General features: G+C 40.9%; 1 protein-coding gene across 4 annotated transcripts in view; it reads right to left on the bottom strand.

Annotated features, from left to right (window-relative positions):
- The window catches only part of heg1 (heart development protein with EGF-like domains 1), an 88,765-nt gene extending 76,322 nt beyond the window's left edge, over positions 1-12,443 (bottom strand). For all 4 annotated transcript variants that reach the window (XM_069935294.1, XM_069935297.1, XM_069935296.1 and 1 more), the window contains exon 1: positions 11,921-12,443. In XM_069935294.1, the coding sequence (XP_069791395.1) occupies positions 11,921-12,194 (274 nt within the window). In that variant the 5' untranslated portion in view covers positions 12,195-12,443. The remainder of the gene's footprint in view (positions 1-11,920) is intronic.
- Between the last annotated feature and the right edge of the window lie 11,344 nt (positions 12,444-23,787).

The raw sequence follows: 23,787 nt of genomic DNA, 5'->3' as shown, positions 1-23,787 counted from the left end.
AATTGAGATTAGACAAATGAGGTGGCTATGGATGCTTCTGAAATGTAGTGGCACTAGAAAACGGGGAGAACATTTCCATTTGAGAAGGAGAACCAGATGAGATGATCCATGGGATGGGTAACGCAGCGGCAGACCATTGAAAAGTTCTGCAACTGAAGAACACACAGGCGGTGGATGGGCTGTTGGCGAACCTAGGCAAGGAACCCACGCAGGCTGCGGGCTGATGACGACTGAGGTTGGGTTGAGGGATTCACACCATGCAGCGGATAATTGGAGACTGGCTCGAGACTGGCTGAAGGCATACCAGGTATTGGAACAGCGATGCGAGAGGGTACTGAGGGCACTGAAGGTTTTCGGATTGTGTCAGAGGAGCTCCACTGCTGAAGGTTTGGAGTGGACTTTGTGTGGCTGTGGGCACTGTGGCAGTGCTGGCGGCAAATCCACAGATACTCAGGGACTCTGAGGGGACTCTCTTTTGCTTCTCTTTCTCTGACTGTAAGAGGCAATTCAGGCAATTTCTGCCAATGCCAAATCTATCTGCCTTACAGCAGATGAAAGCAAATTCCAGGTAATATTGCACTGACTTTATTTCGTGACAATAAACGAATCTTGAATTTGACTCCCCTGGAGATGCAGAGTTACCTGCTGTTATGGATGTTGCAGCATTTAGCCAGAAGCTGGGCCTTGCCACCTGAGGTGTACGAGAATCAGATAAATGAAAATGTTGTGAAGTTTGTGCAGAATTATGCAGCCTGTGGAGCTGTAACCACTAGCACATTCTGAAATAATTCCCATTAAACATTTTCTATCAATACACAAACCTTTGAGTTTGTGACAGCGATGGCGCGATTGATTTCTGCCCCATAAAATTTCTCTAATTTCAATTTCACTTACTAATTTATAAAATGGCAAATTCTCATGCAATTGGCAGACCATTCAACTTGTTAATGGGTGGATTATTCTGAAGGCTTTGGTGAAAAGAAGTACTGTTAAAGACAAGCAATAGAAACTTCACTTGAATCACAGCAATTCATATAGAGTTTGTGATGTCTGTACTTATATCTAGCCAACCAAAGCAGTTTCAAAAGCAAAATAAGTGGCTCAATGCCACTCCTTATAATTTAGGCCGAGCTTGTTTTGGTTTAATTTTTTTTAAAAAGAAGCACAGTGTTTCAATCCATAATCAGAACAAACCGATTGGGCTGACACTCCTTCGCAAATAAAACTGAGCGTGGAAAGGCGAAGGCAAATAAAGTCAGCTTTCCCAAGAAACCTCTGCATGCAACATGTTCCTGACTTTATTCAAGATCACCACAACTCTGAATAAAGTTTAATATTTGCACTTAATTTTCAAAGTCAATAACAGCCCATCTGCTTTATATTTTGTAAGATTGAAATAGTGAAGGTACTTTTTCAGATTAAGATACTTACTGGAGAGAAAGGTGTTTGCTAATGCAATTACATCCTACCCATTTGTTTGTTCCCTTTGTTGATCATTCCTTTCTATCTTCCTTTTATCTTCTAGCTGTATATTTCCTCCTCCACCCTTTTCATTTCCTTTCAACTAATTCCTATCATGCACCGACACTCATTTCCCCACTGTTCCATCCTTCTTTTGCCTCCCCCTGTTTCCTCCTGCTGGCTTCTCCTCTTTTATTTCTCTGCCCCATCTTTCCTTTGTCCTCATGTTGAATGTAAATGTTCTAATTCACTACAGTGTCTGAATGCATCCATGTGTTCCCATGTCTTCAAAGCAAGCCCAGACATTCTGATGGATTGCAGCTACCAGGACCAAATTATTCTCTATTACATCATGATGGTAGCAGATGTTTAGCATTGTGAATAACTGTTACCAAAGGACATTGAGAGTGGTAGAAAAAACACAAAACCTGACTGTAAAAGGAACTTTAGAGAGATGTGATAGTGAAGTATATTTTGAAATGTTTTGAAGAGTTTCAGACATAATTGAAATTACCAAAATTTATTTTGAATGAATTAGAGCGAGATCAAATCTGTTTGATTATAAACATAAGCGAGTAGAACAAAGTAGTAGACACTTTTTAAATCAAGATTTGCAATGTCAGCCGATGTACCCTGTTTAAAAATATATATATATTACATCCTAAACCAGGGAGAAGAAGAACTTCCTGCAAATATAGAAGAGCATGATTCAGGAGACTTATAAAGAAAAAAATCAAATGTTTTTGACAGACTGGTCATACAACAAGTCAAGGTTGAATTATAGCGGAGACCAAAGGATGGGCCCCAAGTCCTGAAGAAATGACAATGTCAAAACATTACAAATTAAGCTGAATATAGAAACACATCACGGGTAAATCAATTGATGGTTGGAAGTTGGTTATTAACCTGAGATCAAATGAGAAAAAAAGAAAATCTTCTGATTTAAAAAAAAATATTGCTTGGGAAAGAGTGGGAGAAAGAGCAAGAAAAAGAGATGCATGTTCAATTTCAATATAAATTATGTAGTTAAACATTGTAGGGAACCTAAACAAGCCTAACAGGTTTGTTGTAATAATATTCATAAATATGTTTGATTTTTACCAAATGTATGGGTCAGCTATAAATAATTTAAATCCAGGAAAATGCCTTTCATGACTTCAGAATTTTCAAATTAACAACGCTGAATAATTAAAGTACAGAAATACACTGCAGACATTTTGCCCACAGCCACACTGTCCAAACGTAATGTAATCCATCAGATGGGATTCAAAGATATTGCTTAAAGGATTAATGCAAGAGAATTTCTCCTGTGCTTTTTTGAAGAGTGGACAGGTATGATGTTGAAGAATTGGATGGGAACCTTATGAGGTTCTGTTGTTTTAAAAAGTCTCCACAAGTAATCCTGGAAATTATAGACTGGTGAGCCTGACATCAGCAGTAGGTAAGTTATTGGAAGGTGTTTTTAGGGATCGGGTGTACAAGTATTTGGATAGCTAGGGACAATGAATTCAAGAACATTAAGAAACAATGCAGGAGAAAGCCTTCTGGTCTCTTGGGTCTGTTTTGTGATTCAGTAAGTTCATGGCTGGTCTAATCACAGAGAGCATCACTTCCTTGCCAACTGCCCATAACCTCATGACTCACCTGCGGAACAAAATTATGTCTATCCTATCCTTTAACATAATAATTGATTCAACCACCAGAAAAGGCCCAACCCCTTTATTTCTTTTCCTCTAAAGACAACATCTTCATCCCAGAACACAACTTAGTGAACCTTTTCTAAAGTGCCTCCATTGCAACCATCTCTCTTCTAAATATCCATAGTAATCCAGATGTTATCTCAGATACGTTTGTATAATTGTAGCTAGACTTTGCTATTTAAAGCCAATCCTTTTTGCAATGCAGCCCAACATTTAATATCCCTTCCTAGTAATTGTTACACCTGCCTGCTACGTGGCACTGAGGTAAAAGATAAGCTGTGATCTTATTTAATAGTAAAGAAGGAGCAAGAGGCCAAAAGGCCTATTCTTACTATGGTACAGTCTTGTATCCTTGTTTCATGTACAAGGATACTCTAATCCATCGGTGCTATTGCTTTCCATTGTGTCTATTTAAATAGATTTCTGTTGTCTCTCTCCATTTAAACAATATTCTGTTTTTCTCATCTTCATACCAAAGTGGATAATTTTCCCAATATTATAGCACATCTGCAAAATATTTGCCTACTTGTTTAATGTTTCTGCATGTCCCTCATGATTTGCTTCCCCACATCTTTGTGCTGTCAGAAAATCTGAAAGCAATAACTCGGTTCCTTCCAGGGTCACTGTTGCTGGGGCTGGAAACCCAGATTTGACCCCAACCAATGATGCTGTATGTATTGTGCTCCATCAACAACACCCACTGCCTTGGATAAACAGCCAATGTGCTAAAAGACTCATCCAATCCTAGCCACACTCTCTTCACCCCCTCCCATCAGGAAGATTCACAAATGTAAGATCACACTCCACAGTATTGAAGGATAGTTTCCTTCCTGCCATTATCAGGCTTCTGAATCAAACCCGTAACAGTAAAATGATGCTGCCTTTGCTCGGTACCAGCTTATTTCTTTCTGTAACTCTACATTTTTTTTACCGTCTTGTACCATGTATGATATGTCTATTCTTCTTCTTTCTTTGGCTTGGCTTGGCTTCGCGCACGAAGATTTATGGAGGGGTAATGTCCACGTCAGCTGCAGGCTTGTTTGTGGCTGACAAGTCCGATGCGGGACAAGCAGACACGGTGGCAGCGGTTGCAAGGGAAAATTGGTTGGTTGGGGTTGGGTGTTGGGTTTTTCCTCCTTTGTCTTTTGTCAGTGAGGTGGGCTCTGCGGTCTTCTTCAAAGGAGGTTGCTGCCCGCCGAACTGTGAGGCGCCAAGATGCACGGTTTGAGGCGATATCAGCCCACTGGCGGTGGTCAATGTGGCAGGCACCAAGAGTTTTCTTTAGGCAGTCCTTGTACCTTTTCTTTGGTGCACCTCTGTCATGGTGGCCAGTGGAGAGCTCGCCATATAACACGATCTTGGGAAGGCGATGGCGTGAAGCAAGGCTGTGTATCGCACCAACCCTCTTTTCAATCTTCTTCAACATGATGCTGAACCAAGCCATGAAAGACCTCAACTGTGAAGACGTTGTTTACATCCGGTACCGCAGGGGAAATTCTATCATTATCATTGCCGAATTGGATGATATCACTTCATATAATCACCGCAGCCTGTTCTAAGATCACTTTGACTGCAGTGCAGCATTCTATCATTGGTATGGTTGGCGAAGTGCATCCTGGTGCTCGTTCATTGCTGTGGTGCATCCTGTCACGATTAGCATCAGGATTTAAGCTCAGGTTTGGTTCATTTGACCAAGCTTCTGAAATGTTATACCAGTGTTATAACTAACATACTAGTACAGTCCTAGATGTAATTACCCAGTATATTTGGTAAAAATGTGTCATGGTACAGCAAAATTCTAAAGGATCAAAATGTTTCTTGGATTCGATGGTTTATGGAATGATTTAAAGTGGATTTAAAGTAAGAAGTTTATCTAATTACTTTGGAACGTTTTACAAAAAATAGGTTTAATTCATATTCAACAGTATCCATGTTAGCATATCATTTTAAATATTTCACTAATTAGTCCAACTAAGATAACAAACTTTAGAATCAGAATTTATTGTCATGAACAAGTCACGAAATTCAGTGTTTTGTGGCAGAATCATAGTGCAAATATACATATTATAAACCATCTTACAACAATAAATATTTTTTTAAAAATAGTGGACAAAAAGTAAGACAGTCTTTGGTTCATTGATTATTCAGGAATATTTTTCAATATTTTATTGGATTTTACAGAAATAGTATACAAGTAAAAGCCATTGATCAAAAGTAATATATACAAAGGAATATACAGAAAATAAAAAAAAGATTGGTGCTTGTGATGTCACAGGCCGAGTTAACAACTCTCTAGATTTTTTTCTTGTCCTGAGATTTGGCGCCTCCATATCGGACAGTGATGCAACCAGCCAGAATGCGCTCCACGGTAAAGGTTACGAGTGTCTTCAGTAACATACCGAATCTCCTCAGACAACTCACAAAGTATAGCTGCTGGCGAGCCTTCTTCAGAGTTTCAAAAACTATGGTCCTGATTTAAATCTGCAGAATGGTTAAACTGCCAGATGTTTTGATTATTTATCATTATTATTTTGATTATTTATTTATAAGTTGCACCCTAGAATGTGTAGTTGTTACATGCAATTCAATATTTTTTAAATGTTATGTTCACATCCTGTCGGCTCACTAATACCAGCACCAATTTCAAACTCCTTTCCTAAAAGTTTGAAGAGATCTTCACTCTCAAACTTCTACAGGTGCACTGCAAATGTATTCTTTCTGGCTGCATCATGGCCTCATTTGGATTCTCGGCAGCCCAGGTATGCAGTAGGATGCAGAAAGTAGCAAACCTAGCCAAGTCTATCATGGGCATTGATGTCCTCCTCTCTATTGAAGACATTTATATGAGGCCCCGCCCCTAGAAAGGAGACAACATCACGAAGGATCCCCATTACCCTGATCACAATCTCTTCTCACTGCTACTTTCAGGTAGGAGCTACAGAAGCCTGAAGTCCAAAGCCACTAGGTTCAACTGACGGAGGCATTATTAATTAATGAGGCATTATATGGTTATGAAGCTGCAAGCACTACAAATCAGTATTTGTTACTAAGAAATGTGTTACTGAATTTGGGCCAAAGAAAGGAATATTAGGTCAATTGAAGTTTAATATGGACCAGAAACGAAAGCTTTGAAACAAAAATCAACATTAAGAATGAAAATTTCAAATTAGTACATGCTGTGTGAACAAAACTGCAGTTATAGTGAAACACAAAGAACTTAAAGTTCATGACCTCAGACCCAGAATTAGAAGTACTTCACTTCCAATTAAATACTTTTGAAGTCTTGTTGTTGTAATACAGGATATGCAGAAGCTGATTTAAAGACTGTCAATGTCTGTGGGGGATACTTCCTTTGTCCTCATTTATAGAGGATGCTTTTACATCTACGTAAAAAGACAAATAGGGTCTCTGAGGGCCAACACTTCCAGGACTACACTGAACACATCATCTCAACTTATGGTCTCAAGTCTCTAGAGTGATTCTTGAATCCACAAAACATCTAACTAACAATGAAAATGTTACCACCAAAGCAACATTGAACAATGTGGAAGAGGAACCCGCCTCCTGATTACTAGCTACTGTCCTTCAGAGGATGAATCAATGCTCCTCCATGTTGAACAACACTTGGAAAGAGTGCAGAAGAAAACCCTGACTGGAGGACTTCAATGTCCATCACCAAGAGTGGCAGAGAGAGTCTGTAGAGTGCAGCAATTGAGCAAATGAAGGGTAAGCCTACCTGACCATCTTCACTGTTAATATGTTAGCTTTAGTGGAAGTGACCTCCCCATCGTTCTTGGACACCCTTCCAAAATGAAACAATCATGTTAAATGGTCTTGACTCAGAACACAGCTCAAACCTGGGTATTTATAAAGTGCTGTGGGCCATTAGCAGCAGCAGAGATGTGCACAAATCACACCCTAGCCTGAAACGGTCTGATCTCGTAAGCAAAGTAGGCTCAGGCCCGGTCAGCACTTGGAGGAGAGACCACCTAGGAATGCCAGGTGCTGTAGGTTTCTGTGAGGGGGCACTGGACAAGGTGGCAACTCTCTGTTGCCTTACACTAGACAAAAGTTGAAGCATTTCATGCATGTTATATTCTAAATGTAGAATTATGTGACAACAAAGGAAACTTATTCTCAAGTTTATCTCTCACATCACTGCTACTCTCAATCCCCGGGATTAGCCCCGGGGATCAATGATGAGAACAGAGAGTAATGACAGGAGCAGCGCCAAATGCACTTTAAAAATGAGGTTCCAGCCTGATGAAGCAGTAGCATGGGGAAAAATGCATGTTAAAAAGTACGAAGCAGAATGCAGCAGAGATAGCAAAATGTATTCACAATCAGATTAACAGAACAGATTAAATTGTTCATTTCACCTGCATATAGGCTTTCAGTGACATGTATATCTTGAAAATTACTCAGACTTTCTCCATTAAAAATACTCCTCTTTGCTTTTATGTGAACCAAAGTAGATAACCTTTTAGCCTTCACATGATATTCATCTGCCCATTCACTTAATTAGGACCAGATCTTCTTGAAGCCTTTTTTTTAAATTATCCTCCCCACCTCACATTTGTAAATATGCCCTTTGGTCACCTCAACCAATTTGTCAATATAGATAATGAATAACTAGAGCCCATGATCAACCTCTGAGGTAGCTCACTCCTTGCTGATTGCCAAGCTGAGAAGGAACTGTTTGCCCAGACTTCAGGAACTGAGTTACAAGAAAAGGTTAAACAGGTTAGGACTTTATTCCCTGGAGCATAGAAGAATGAGGGGAGATTTGAGATAGAGGTATTTAAAACTATGAAAGGGATGGAAAGAGTAAATGATAGATTTTTTAATTCCTTGGAAGTGAAGGAAGTGGACAGCATCAAGTTCCTTGGAATCGATTTAAGACATGACCTATCCTGTACACATAACATCTCCTAACTTGTCAGGAAGCCACAACAGCACTTCCTTAGAAGGCTGGGGTAGGCAGGGCTAGAGGCCACAATTCAGTCAACTTTCCACAGGAGATCTATTGAGTGCGTCCTGACAAGAGTATCACAACTAAGGTTGCTGTAGTGCACAGGACCACAGAAGAGGCAGAGAGGATCATTGGGCTCTCCCTCCCCTTTGTTGATATGATTTACTGAGATTGTTGTATAAATAGGGCTCACAAATTCTATAGTCTGTTAAAGATCCTATTCCATCTGCCTCCAACACCATTGCCTGCAGTAATTTCCATGCACCCACCACTCTTCCTGTGACAAATTTACCTCTTACATCCCCTCTGCACCCTAAAGCTATGCCCCCTTGTGTTAGCCATTTCAGCCCTGTAAAAAAAGCCTCTGGCCATCAATATAATCTATACCTTTCATTATCTGAGACACCTCTATCCAGTCACCCCTCATCCTCTGCCACTCAAAGGAGAAAGATCAAGTTTACTCAACCTATCCTCACGAGGCATGCTCTCCAATCCAAGCAGCATCCTTGTAAATCTCCTCTGCACCCTCTCTATGACATCACCATAGCTGTAACATTACCTCATGGCTCTTGCACTTGAATTCATTGTTAATGAAGGTCAACATCTTATGAATAATATTTTATAAATGCTACAGATTCTGTAATGTTGGAATGTAAAAAAAAAAATTAAGAATGGAGAGAAAAATAAAACAAATATCCACCAGCCTATTGCCTGGGAGAAAAGGGTATGATGTTAAGATAGTTGAAAGGTCCATCAACCGTACCCAACCCCACAGAAATTACATAAATATAAACCTGAATTATCAGAAATGTGTTTTAGATGTGGTGTCGAGGTTGGTTCCTTTTTACATTCTACCTGGCTTTGCATGAAGGTGAGGCCCTTATGGTTTGACCTCTGTGACATCCTAACCAAGATCACAGGAGTCACCTTCCCAGTAGACCCAGAGCCTCGTCTTCCAGGGAACTTTATCAAGGTTGATAGATCACTAACTAATTCTCAAATTAAATTCACAGAAATTGCCTTATGTGTGTCCAGGAAGTGCATAGCAGTAACATGGAAGTCCTACTCCTATCTATTCATGGATAGGTGGTCTTCGGAGATGAATAGCTGCATCCCACTTGAAAAGGTCACATACAATCTCAGAAAGGGATATAACACCTTCCTAAAAATCTGCCAGCCTTATTTAGAGCATATAATTACCTCATTGGCATCACTATAGGGTTATGATCGCTACTGGCTAGCCAGTAAAGATTTTAACATTTGGTATTGTCATGTCTCCATATGTCTTATTGTACGCACTGACAATGGGATGGATGATCTTTACTTGTTTCTTTTTCTTCATTCTTTCTCTGATTAATAGGACTTATATAGAGGGGAGGGATGGAGGGAGGGGTTCTTTTGACATTTTGTATTTGGTATGATGGTTGATTATTAAATATATTTAAAATAATAAATAAAATATTACAAAAAAAAGAGAGTTGGGAGTATGGTTGTCCTGAATTAAATTGAAAAAGAGCAACCACATAATGTCTAGAGTGAAACACGAATATTTGCAGATGCTCTTTTTGAGGTAAAAATGCACAGAAATGCTGTTGAAACCCTGCCGGTCTCGTAGTGTCCATAGGAGGTAAAATATATATTAGAATCAGAATTTATTGTCATGAACAAGTCCCAAAATTCGGTATTTTACGGCAGCTTCACAGTACAAATAGTCACATAAACCACGTTACAACAATAAATAAAAATAAACCAACTGATATAGCTTGAAGAAGGACTCAGGCCCGAACGTCGGTAACAAATCTTAACCTCCTATGGATAGTGCAAGATTGGCTGAGTTCCTCCAGCATTTCTGTATGCTTTTAACCAAGTTTGTCTAATTCACCCAGTTAGTGTGGCAGTTCGCACACCACTATTACAGCACCAGCGACCCAAGTTCAAATCTAGTAAGGAGTTTGGACATTCTGCCCATCTCCACATGGATTTCCTTCAGGTGCTCCACTTTCCTCCCACCTTACAAAGATGTACTGGGTGAGAAGGTTAATAGGTCACATTATTCGAACAGCACAGGCTTGTAGGCTGGAAGGGCTTGTTAACGTGCTGCATTTCTAAATTAAACTAATAAACAAAATTGATCCAAAGGAAAGTTGAGATTTAAAAAGAAAATAGTGGAGTTACTGGAAGATGTTTCAATGGAGTAGACAATGGTAAACCTGTCTATGTATATGGATTTTCTGAAGGCTTTCAAGGAGATTCTTAAAAGAAGGTTGTAGTCAAGACTAAAGTACATGGTATGACATTAAGAGATTTTGGTTATAGATAGAAAATTTAAATTTGAGAACTGAATGAATGGGTCCTTCTCAGGTTGGTTGCTATGTCCAGTAGAGTACCACATGATTCAGTGCTACATTTCAACAGTTGTTCACATTCTAGATTAATTATTTGGCTGACAGAACCAAATGTGACATTTCCAAGATACTGATGACAAGAACTCAATGAGAATGCAAGTAATAATAAAGGTGCAAAGGCACTTCAAATGGATATAAGATAACGTCTGTGTAAGACCAACCACTGGGCAAATGGAATACAGTGTGGGGAAAAAAATTGGGGAAATGGTGATGCTCTGAGGGTCTGGGTGTCCTCATTTGTGACTAATATACAAGTGAAGTAGGCAATTAGGAAACTAAAAGTATTTTCGACTTTATTACAAATGAATTTGAAAAGATGAAAATGATTATATTTATTTATAAACTAAATTATAACAATTTTATTGAGCATCGATGAGACCACACCTAATGTATGGGTACAATTTCAGTATTCTCTCTGAAAAAAGAGGCCTATTGCAATGGTGAAAATTCACAATACTGCTTCCTGGGTCTGTTATAGGAGAAGAAATTAAGTAAATGAAGCCTCTGCTCTCTTGGCGCAAGAACTCATCAGAACATAAAAGTTTCTTAGAGGGGTCAGTAGCACTCGGCCAATGTGTTTAGTTAGGACTGGAGGTCACAGTTGCAAACAGGAGGCAAGCCATTCAGGACTGAAGCCAGGAGAAAGGTCTTCATTCAGAGGAGGTGAATCTTGAAAAGAGATGTTCACTCCGGGGGTAGAACAGGAAAATGGTTTGGAGATGGAAAATTCACCATGCTCTTGTTGAATATCTCAAGGAGCCGAGTTCTTGTATTTGGTCCCTGAAAGGCTTGCGCACATTCTGGTGGATGGGGTCAATAGGAAGATCTGCTTCGAATTGATCAGCTTCTCCTCTCAGTCAAGCCTTCCCCGGTGTCATTTTGCACTTTCTGCCATCCTTCTCAGTTGAAGGTAAAAAGAGAACCGAAGGTGGAAACAATCTCAGCCGCATCGAGCATATAAACCTTCTGACATTTCAGTAGCAGACAACTTTTTTTTGCCCACCAACATTTTAAAAGGAAAGATATTTCAGAGTGTGGGAACTGATGTGGAACTCTGTTTCAGTGAGAAGACGCTCTTTCCTGTAAAGTGACTCGGTAAACGAGGGACGATCATCTTTAAATCTTTCTCTTCGGACAGAGCAGCGTTAAGCTATTGCAAACAGTTCGCTTATCATTACAGAACCCAGAGAGGAGATACGAACAATTTTTTTTTAAACCCACATTTTGGGGAGGTGAAATAAAAGTTACTTTTCAGATTCGAAAGGAAACGTGTGAAGTTGCTCTTTGGAGAACCTGCAGCTCGAAGGAGCTGATGGGCCGGGCGGGGAGGACAGGACAGGGCAGGGAGAGTGTGGCGACGCTCTCTGTGCCGCTGGACTTACCGCCGCTGGGTTGAGAAGGCGACTGGTCATTGGGATCCCAGTCCGCAGTGAAGGGCGAGTCCGGACCGGGACTGCGCGACCTCCTGTCCCCGTCCGCCACGCTCACCTCCTCCCAGCGTGTCCTCCTTGCAGGGGGAGAGCGGAGTGGCAGCCGGGCGGGCTGCGTGAAAGGAGGGCGCTCCGTGTCGGGTCCGGCCCGCGCGGGGTTGAAGAGCAGCAGCAGCGAGAAGAGTAGCCCTCGGCTGATGGGGTCGATGAGAGAGCACGTTTCCATGATGAAGTCTGATCTTCAGGCTCTGGATGGCAGCGAGCGCAAAATCCGAAGAGCGGCCGGTCGCCACTGTTGCGACCAGCTCCAGTGGGGGTGGAATCCACGGCGAAAGCCCAGCTCAGCCGGCGCACGGAGGGGACTCAGGGAGCAGGACAGCGGGCAGATTGACTTGCTGACTGACCCCTCCTAGGGGCTGACATCCGCCCACCGATTTCCACTTGCTCGTCCCGCAAGGCACTGAGAGTCTCCATGATCTTGGAGCGAGAGCCTCCGAAGAAATGATGGGGAGAAAGAACCCGAGGGGCAGTTCTGACCCCTTCCCCGGGGACTGTCCCGGACGGCGGGGGTCCGGGGTCAATGTCAACTCGGAGAAAGGTTTTAAGAGCGTGAGGTGGCCAAGGAGCGTCCTTTAATTCGGCCTCAAAGAATTATTGGTGACCCTTTCCATCCAGCACGCGGTATCTTTCACCCACCACCATTAAGGAGGGTGGTCCAGGGTCATCATCATGAGTCGTGGCAAGTTGGGAGATGGCAGCTCCCCACAGGCTGTGAAATGGATGAACAATGTCCTTTAACCAAGTAAATCATCCCAATACATATACACACACACACTAAATATATACACACACACACATAAACACACACACACTAAATACACACACACACACATAAACACACACACACTAAATACACACACACACATAAACACACAAACACACACACTAAATATATACACACACATAAACACACACACACTAAATATATACACACACACACATAAACACACAAACACACACACACACTAAATATATACACACACACAAACACACACACACACATAAACACACACACACTAAATACACACACACACATAAACACACACACACATAAACACACAAACACACACACACACTAAATATATACACACACACAAACACACACACACACTAAATACACACACACACACACACACTAAATCTATACACACACACTAAATATATACACACACACTAAATATATACACACACACATAAACACACACACACACTAAATATATACACACACACTAAATATATACACACACATAAACACACATACACACACACTAAATATATACACACACACTAAATATACACACACACACATAAACACACACACACATACACACACTAAATATATACACACACACACATAAACACACATACACACACACTAAATATATACACACACATAAACACACATACACACACACTAAATATATACACACACACTAAATATATACACACACACATAAACACACATACACACACACTAAATATATACACACACATAAACACACATACACACACACTAAATATATACACACACACATAAACACACATACACACACACTAAATATATACACACACATACACACACACTAAATATATACACACACACTAAATATACACACACACACATAAACACACACACACATAAACACACATACACACACTAAATATATACACACACACATAAACACACATACACACACACTAAATATATACACACACATAAACACACATACACACACACTAAATATATACACACACACATACACACACATAAACACACACTTATAAACACATACACACCCACATAAACACACACACACACACTTATAAACACACATACACACACTTATAAACACTTACACACACACTTATAAACACATACACACACACACACTTATAAACACATACACATACATATAAACACACACACACTTATAAACACATACACACACTTATAAACTCATACACACACACATATAAACACACACACATATAAACACACACTTATAAACACATACACACACACACTTTATAAACACATACACACACACACTTTATAAACACATACACACACACATATAAACACATTTATACAAATATATGCACACACACACATATATAAATAAACATATAAACACACACACATATATAAAACACGCACACAGACACATATGCTGATAGTGGCCTACTAATGATTGGGTTCGGTTCTGCGATTCACATCATAAGATAAAATGATCGTAACACGGGGTCTACCTGTCCAGGTTGTTTTCTGAGCCGCTCCTGGCGACAGCAGGAGGCCGACGTCTCTGCTCCAGCTGGGAGCCCAAGATGGCACCTGGTAACTAGGGGCAGTGGCATCAATTCGCAACCTATGTTGTGATTTGGAAAGCATGTGCAGATTGCCATCGCTTTCTCTCCCGCTTCAATCTCTCCCTCCCCAGTGACGGCCATCTCTGCATGTGTTCCAAATCACCTTTTTTAAAAAAAAATACCGTTGGGTCTGACAAAGCATGATTGGGAACTGATCTGCATGCACTGATTGGATGGAAGCATTTCCTTCAAAGAAGGAAAAGCAACTACATCGATACAGGTAGACTCCAACTTAACAATATTCAAAACGCATTCTGATAATTGCAACTTTGAAATATCGTCAGTCAGAATATCGTAGGTCGGGGTCTATCTGTGTGTGAATATATGGTGTGGGGGGGAATGTGTGTGTATTTTAAATTATATCTTTATAAAATATGCATAATATGATAACTATATGTTTCATCTGGTTGTGGTTCTATATGCACAGATAATAATGAAGATAAGGACTTTGAAATAGTGAAACTTTTGGAACGTAAGTGTTCAATCAAACAGACACAGCATGGTTTTAGAAAGGGAAAATCTTGTTTGACAAACTTGTTAGAATTCTTTGAGGATATAATAGATGTGTTGGATAGAGGGGAACAGGTTGATGTTGTATATTTGGATTTCCAGAAAGCGTTTGATAAGGTGCCGCACAAGAGACTTATCAGTAAGTTACAGCAAAGTGAAGTCCAGGGAAGTCTATTGGCCTGGATTGAAAATTGGTTGTCTGACAGGAGGCAGAGAGTAGGGATAAATGGGAGTTTTTCAGGTTGGTAGAGAGTGGTAAGTAGGGTGCCGCAGGGGTCGGTGTTAGGCCCACAACTGTTCATCATTTACATTGATGACTTGGAGGAGGGGACAAAATGTGGTGTAGCCAAGTTTGCAGATGACACCAAATTGAGTGGAAGAGCAAATTGTAATGAGAATGTGGAGAGTCTGCAGAGGGATATAGTTAAGCTGGATGAGTGGGCAAAGGTCTGGCAGATGGAGTACAATGTTAGTAAGTGTGAGGTTATCCACTTTGGCAAGAAAAATAAAAGAGCTGAATATTATTTAAAGGGTGAAAAACTACAGCATGCTGTTGTGCAGAGGGACTTGGGAGTGCTTGTGCATGAATCGCAAAAAGTTAGGTTGCAGGTGCAGCAGGTTATTAAGAAGGCAAATGGAATGTTGGCCTTCATTGCTAGAGGAATTGAATTCAGGAGTAGGAAGGTAATGTTGCAACTGTACAAGGTACTGGTGAGACCGCACCTGGAGTACTGTGTCCAGTTCTGGTCTCCATATTTGAGGAAGGATATACTGGCTTTGGAGACGGTCCAGAGGAGGTTTACTAGGTCGATCCCTGGGATGAAAGGGTTGGCTTATGATGAAAGATTAAATCATCTAGGATTGTATTCGCTCGAGTTCAGAAGAATGAGAGGAGATCTTATAGAAACATATAGGATTATGAAAGGTATGGATAGGATAGATGTAGGAAGGTTTTTTGAGCTGGCCGGGGAAACTAAAACAAGAGGACACAGTCTCAAGATTCGGGGGAATAGATTTAGGACAGAGATGAGGAAAAATAGTTTTTCCCAGAGAGTAGTGAATGTTTGGAATTCTCTAACCAGGAAAGTGGTTGAGGCTGCTTCATTAAACATATTTAAAATTTGGTTAGATAAAGTTTTACATGATAGAGGAATTAGGGGATATGGGGAGAAGGCAGGTAGGTGGAGTTAGGTCATAAATTAGATCAGCCATGATCGTATTGAATGGCAGAGCAGGCTCGATGGGCCATTTTTGGCCTACTCCTGTTCCTACTTCCTATGTTCCTATGAGTCTATCAGATTCAGAGGATGTTGTTTCAATGACTGTGCAGTTGTGGCCACCCTCACAAAGTGCAAGTTTAACACCTGCAGCATTTTACCTACTTTTGTTGCCAATTGTAAAATAATTCAGTGATTGCTCTTGATGTTTTTCCCTCAAAGGAAAATTAGGGAAATACTCAGCAAGTCAGGCAGCATCTGTGGAGAAAGAAACAGATTTGATGTTTCATGACAATTGGGGAAAAATGGTGCAAGTTGCAGAGAAAGGGTGTTTGTGGTAGGGTGGAGACTAGGTGAGATTGATGGACAAGTGGTGGTGACGGTGGTGTGGGCAGAGGGAATCATTGAAAGAAGTCTGAAGATGAGATCAATCTGAAATCCCAGAAGAGAAGAGAAACAAAAAGTAATGCTGGAAATACCAGGCTGGAATGGCTCATTTCCTGAAATCAGTCAATGTTGAGATCTGAAATCTGCCAAATGCCCAGGTGGAGGTGAGATGCTGTTCCCCAAGATCATTGTTCCTCATTGGAACAGAAGGGTTAGAGTGGAAGTGGGCTGAAGAATCACAGGAACAGGCAATTAGAGGTTCAAGGTTATCGTGTGTACTGAATAGAGATCAAACGTAGATTTGGTTTCCCCAGTGAAGAGCAGATCACATCAATGAGCATTGACTAGAGTACATTGAGAAGTAAAAAGGAAATACTGCTTTGACAGGAAAGATTAGTTATGTCCCTGGATCTCAGGACAGTTGGAGGTAAAAAGCTGAGTGCTGTATTTCCTGTAATTACATGGGAAAGTGCCATGAGGATATGGAAGAGTGGACCATAGGGAATGGCCCCTTTTTTTTGCTGAAAGGGGAAGGGAGAGGAAGATGTGTTTGGAGTTGACTGAATGTTGGATGCATTAGAAATTACAAATAATTAAACATGTTGGCTGGTGAAGTTAGTAGGAAACTTGTACTTGTTTGCACTTGGAGAACGGGATCTGAGAGCAGAAGTGTTGGAAATGCAACAGATGCAGTCAAGAGCCCTGTCAACTCGGGTACAGGAGAAGCTATAGTTAAGGAAAGCAGCTAGCATATCAGGAGTATTCATCTGGGAGGTGATATGATCAGATGGAGAGACGAGAAAGTTGGAGAAATTAATATTCTTTTCAAATGTAGAGATACCGCACAGTATTAGACCCTTCTGGCCCACAAGTTTGTGGTGCTGCAGAAAGGCTTCTCAAATTATCAGTTGGCAGACTACACACAGTGAAAGATTTCTGCTATGCTGTGCTCATGTGTGAAATACACACTTCATGCAACCTGGTAAGAGAACAGAAATTGACTCCATTCCAGAGTCAGACTTTCTGAATGTGTATTAAAAAGCAGTCACATTTCCTGAAATAATATAAACTTATTAACAATTTATTCATATATTGGATCTTGGAAAATCACAAACTAATTGCAAAAGTGAAAGGTAGTCTGATTTGGTTCCAAATTCAATGATATATCGTGCTTTTAATTACAAAATGTTTATAGTAGTGGTGCCAGACATGCAGGCTTTGAGAGTCATTTCCAGGTCAGATCAGAAATCTGTGGGCTAGAATTACAAACATAGAGCAGTACAACACATTACAGACCCTTTAGTCCATGATATTATATATTATTTCTTCTTTGGCTTGGCTTCGCGGACGAAGATTTATGGAGGGGGTAAAAAGTCCACGTCAGCTGCAGGCTCGTTTGTGGCTGACAAGTCCGATGCGGGACAGGCAGACACGATTGCAGCGGTTGCAGGGGAAAATTGGTTGGTTGGGGTTGGGTGTTGGGTTTTTCCTCCTTTGCCTTTTGTCAGTGAGGTGGGCTCTGTGGTCTTCTTCAAAGGAGGTTGCTGCCCGCCAAACTGTGAGGCGCCAAGATGCACGGTTTGAGGCGTTATCAGCCCACTGGCGGTGGTCAATGAGGCAGGCACCAAGAGATTTCTTTAGGCAGTCCTTGTACCTTTTCTTTGGTGCACCTCTGTCACGGTGGCCAGTGGAGAGCTCGCCATATAACACGATCTTGGGAAGGCGATGGTCCTCCATTCTGGAGACGTGACCCATCCAGCGCAGCTGGATCTTCAGCAGCGTGGACTCGATGCTGTCGACCTCTGCCATCTCGAGTACTTCGACGTTAGGGATGTAAGCGCTCCAATGGATGTTGAGGATGGAGCGGAGACAACGCTGGTGGAAGCGTTCTAGGAGCCGTAGGTGGTGCCGGTAGAGGACCCATGATTCGGAGCCGAACAGGAGTGTGGGTATGACAACGGCTCTGTATACGCTTATCTTTGTGAGGTTTTTCAGTTGGTTGTTTTTCCAGACTCTTTTGTGTAGTCTTCCAAAGGCGCTAATTGCCTTGGCGAGTCTGTTGTCTATCTCATTGTCGATCCTTGCATCTGATGAAATGGTGCAGCCGAGATAGGTAAACTGGTTGACCGTTTTGAGTTTTGTGTGCCCGATGGAGATGTGGGGGGGCTGGTAATCATGGTGGGGAGCTGGCTGATGGAGGACCTCAGTTTTCTTCAGGCTGACTTCCAGGCCAAACATTTTGGCAGTTTCCGCAAAGCAGGACGTCAAGCGCTGAAGAGCTGGCTCTGAATGGGCAACTAAAGCGGCATCGTCTGCAAAGAGTAGTTCACGGACAACTTTGCATCAATCTAACCCTTCCCAACCTCACAGCCCAACACCCTCCATTTTTTTTGTAAAGCCACGTGCCTGCCTGAGAGTCTCTTAAATTTCTCCATTGTACCAGCCTCTACCACCACCACCCTGGAAATGCATTCCAGGCACCCACCATTCTCTGTTAAAAAGAAACATGCATCTAACATCTCCTCTAAATATTCCTCCACCCATCTTAAACAGATGTCCTATGGTATCGGCCTTTACCTCCTTGGGCAAAGGGTGCTGGCTGTCCATTCTATCTAGGCCTTTGAAAATGTTATGCAGCTCTATTAACTCACCTTCTCATCCTCTGTTGCCATAAAGATTAAAGTCCAAGCTCAGTCAACCTTTCCTTCATAAGACATGCTCTCCAAACCAGGCAACATCCTGGTAAATCTCCTCTGCACTATCTCTAAAGCTGCCTAATCTTTACTATTATGACACAACCAAAACTGAAAGCAGTATTCAAAGTATAATACACAAATGTGCTGGAGAAGCTCAGCAGTTCACACCATATCCATAGGAAGTAAACAGGGCCTTTCATCAGGCATGACCTGCTGAGTTTCTCCAACATGTTTGTATAATACATTCAACCCAGCAACTGCAGACTTTCTTGTTTTACCACAATACTCAAATTGTGGGCTTACCAGAGTTTTGTAGAGCTTGAACACTACTTTATGGTTCTTTAATTCAATCCTCTGATTAATGAAGACCAACACATTATGACTTCTTAACCACCATCAACTTGCAATAGAATCTTGAGGGGGCAATGGACTTAAACCCCAAGATCCCTCTGTTCCACCATGCTGTTAAGTTCAAATTTATTATCATCTGACTGCAACTGGGAATGGCATGATTAGTCCAATGCTGTTACAGTACCAGCGATCGAGACCTGGGTTTGAATCCCATGCTGTCTGTAAGGAGTTTGTATGTTCTCCATGAGTCTGTGTGGGTTTTCCCAGTGCAACGGATTGATGTTAATATTAATCTTTAAAGTTAAGTTATAAAATTATATATTTCTCAGTAAAGTTAGTTTTTGGGTGGACAGGCTACATTTACATTTTACAGACATAATTACTCTCAGAATCCTTTGAAATGGAAACTGGAAGATCTTGAAGACCAGTGGTCTATGGATTAATTGTTCAGTGGAAGTTGTGTAAATATCCATAAAAATGAAGTTCTGTATTCAAGAACTGCTGGTTGCTCAAAGAGGCCATCTGTTTAAATACAAGACTCTTTGCCCTTTTACTTGTGTTGTTAGAAAGGAAGTTCAGAGGCAGATATTCAAACAAGTTGGACTTTTAATTCAATGGTCACAGATGGGCCAGAGTCCATTGGCTTATGATTCATACTTCTGAAGAAGGCAATATGAACTTCAAAGACATGCATCATATGATGAGATATTTTGGTGAAACAGGGACATTTTGAATCCAGAAAACACCTGGTCAAACTGTAGGTAACACAGGATTGAAGGGGCTTGACCATCCTGTAAGTAAGACAGGATTGAAATGCAACAACAAAAGGCTGCTTATGTTCTCCTTATAAAAAGGAGGAACACTGGTAAAGTGGTTTGGAAGAATTTATCCACTTTGCTGTCTCTTTGGAAAAGAGAACAGATCCATTTTTGTATGGCCACTTCATGTAGCCCTTGTCTGGATTTGTGAAATCATCATGGAAAAAAAAAATCCACTTCATTGTCTCTTTGGAAAAGAGGGCAGATCCTTCATTTGGAACACAGATTCCAAAATCTCCATGCAAGAGAAAGAAAATTGTTGGTATGGAGAAACATTGCTCTGAAAACAACTCTACAAAAGAAATTTGTGAGTTTTAAAGAGGTCTGATGACTTGATGACTTGTTGCTTTTGAGCAACAATTTAAAGAAATCTGATGTCACACACCTACTCCATAATTGCTTTTGAACAGCAGTAAATACTTTGAGTTTCAACATAAAAGCTTTCTGAAACTGGACTTTAAAATCATCTCTTCAGAATTAAGCTTAAAATGTAATGGTTTGGGTTTTAACACACAAACATACACATATACATTAAGAAGTGTTATGTTCTTCAGGGTAAATTGCATTAAAATGAATATCTTCCCAAGGATACAATACCTATTTCAATCGTTACCAATTCACTTAACAGAGAAATTCTTCAATGAGCTAAAGAAAATAATAAAGAAAGTCATATGGAAAGGGGGAAAACCGAGGATCTTTGGCTTCACTTTGCGGATGAAGATTTACAAACAAGGGGGCTTACAGCTACCAAACTTTAAGAATTATTATAGAGCAGCACAATTAAGATACCTATCAGATTTTTATCAAACAAAGGGAAAAACCAGATTGGACCAGATTAGAGCTAGATAAAATAGGGGAGAAGGTACCTGAAGATATACTATATAAGTGGGATGAAAAGCTGGTGCAACATAGGAATTCACCAGTACTGCACCATCAGCTCAACATTTGGAAGAAGATTTACGTAGAAAGGAGTAAAACAAATTACCAACTACCAAAATTAATATTGACGCAAAATCAACTAATCCCTTTCACAATAGATAACCTTTCCTTTAGAGAATGGGAGAGAAAAGGGATCAAAAGAATAGAAAATTGTTTTTTGGAAAATAATGTATTATCTTTTGTACAAATATGGTATAACTCACGGTACAATGTTTGCATACCACCAACTGAAAGCCTACTTGAAGGACAAATTGGGAAGCAGGCTGAGGTTACCAGAAGGAAGCAGTTTTTTAACCATATAACCACTTACAGCACAGAACAGGCCAGTTCGGCCCTACTAGTCCATGCCGTAGCAAATCCCCACCCTCCTAGTCCCACTGACCAGCACCCGGTCCATACCCCTCTAGTCCCCTCCTATCCATGTAACGATCCAGTCTTTCCTTAAATGTAACCAATGATCCTGCCTAGACCACGTCTGCCGGAAGCTCATTCCACTTTCCTACCACCCTCTGCGTAAAGAAATGTCCCCTCATGTTCCCCTTATAATTTTCCCCCTTCAATCTTAAACCATGTCCTCTAGTTTGAATCTCCCCCTTTCTTAATTGAAAAAGCCTATCCACATTTACTCTGTCTGTCCCTTTTAAAATCTTAAACACCTCTATCAAGTTCCCTGTCAATCTTCTACGCTCCAGAGAAAAAAGCCCCAGACTGCACAACCTTTCCCTGTAACTCAGACCCTGAAATCCTGTCAACATTCTCGTGAACCTTCTCTGCACTCTCTCTATTTTGTTTATATCTTTCCTATAATTTGGTGACCAAAACTGTACACAGTACTCCAAATTTGGCCTCACCAATGCCTTGTACAATTTCATCATAACCTCCCTACTCTTGAATTCAAGACTCCGATTTATGAAGGCCAACATTCCAAATGCCTTCTTCACCACACCATCTACCTGAGTATCAGCCTTCAGGGTACTATTTACCATAACTCCTAAATCCCTTTGTTGCTCTGCACTCCTCAATTGTCTACCATTCAATGTATATGACCTATTTAAATTTGCCTTTCCAGAATGTAGCACCTCACATTTATCTGTATTAAATTCCATCAGCCATTTCTCAGCCCACACCTCCAGCCTTCCTAAATCACCTTTTAATCTACGGTAATCTACCTCACTGTCCACAACACCACCAATCTTTGTGTCATCCGCAAACTTGCTTATCCAATTCTCTACCCCTACATCCAGATCGTTAATATATATAACAAATAATAGTGGACCCAGGACCGAACCCTGAGGAACTCCACTAGTCACCGGCCTCCAATTGGACAAACAATTTTCTACCACTACTCTCTGACACCTTCCATCCAACCACTGCTGAATCCATTTCACTACCTCCTTATTTATACCTAATACCTCCACCTTTTTTCCTAACCTCCTGTGGGGAACTTTGTCAAAAGCTTTACAAAAGTCCAAATAGACAACATCCACAGCTTTTCCTTCATCAACCTTTTTTGTAACCCCCTCGAAGAACTCAATCAGGTTTGTCAAGCATGATCTACCCCTGACAAAACCATGCTGATTACTCCCTATCAATCCCTGTACCTCCAAACATTTGTAAATAGCATCCCTCAGAACACTTTCCATCAACTTGCCCACCACAGACGTCAGACTTACAGGCCTATAATTCCCAGGTTTGCATTTGGACCCTTTCTTAAACAGAGGAACCACATGCGCCACCCTCCAATCCTTTGGTATCACCCCCGTGGCCAGTGACATCCTAAATATCTCTGTTAATGGCCCCACTAACTGTCCACTAGCCTCCCTGAGTGTCCTAGGGAATATTTTGTCCGGTCTGGGAGATTATTCCACCTTTATCTTTTTTAACACAGCCATCACTACCTCCTCAGTTATCCTTATATGCTTCATGACCTCCCCACTATTTTTCTTTACTTCAACTGGTTCAACATTTTTTCCCTAATGAATACCGAGGCAAAGAAATCATTCAAAATTTCCCCCATTTCCTCAGACTTTTCACTCATCCTACCCTCGCTATCTACAAGGGGTCCAATTTTATCTCTCACTAATCTTTTACTTTTAATGTACTTATAGAAACCCTTTGGATTTATTTTTACTCTGTCAGCCAAAGCCTCTTCATGCCTTTTTTTGGCCTTTCTAATTTCTTTCTTAAGATTCCTTCTACACTCCTTGTAGTCCTCCTTCAACTTCTCAGCTCCCTGCTCTTGATACTTCTTGTACACCTCCCTTTTTCTCCTAACCAAATTTCCAATATTCCTCAAAAACCAAGCCTCCCTATGACTTCCAGCCTTTCCTTTGATCCAGACGGGGACATAATTACTCTGTACCCTCAAAATTTCTTTTTTGAATATCCTCCATTTTTCATTAACATCCTTACCTGAAAATATCCTGTCCCACTCAATACTCCCCAAATCCCTTCTTATTCCTTCGAAATTTGCT

The sequence above is a fragment of the Narcine bancroftii genome, chromosome 4 (genome assembly GCF_036971445.1).
Source record: "Narcine bancroftii isolate sNarBan1 chromosome 4, sNarBan1.hap1, whole genome shotgun sequence".
NCBI lineage: Eukaryota > Metazoa > Chordata > Chondrichthyes > Torpediniformes > Narcinidae > Narcine > Narcine bancroftii.
Note: the sequence above shows the minus strand (reverse complement) of the source record. Positions and strands in the feature narration are given on the sequence as shown.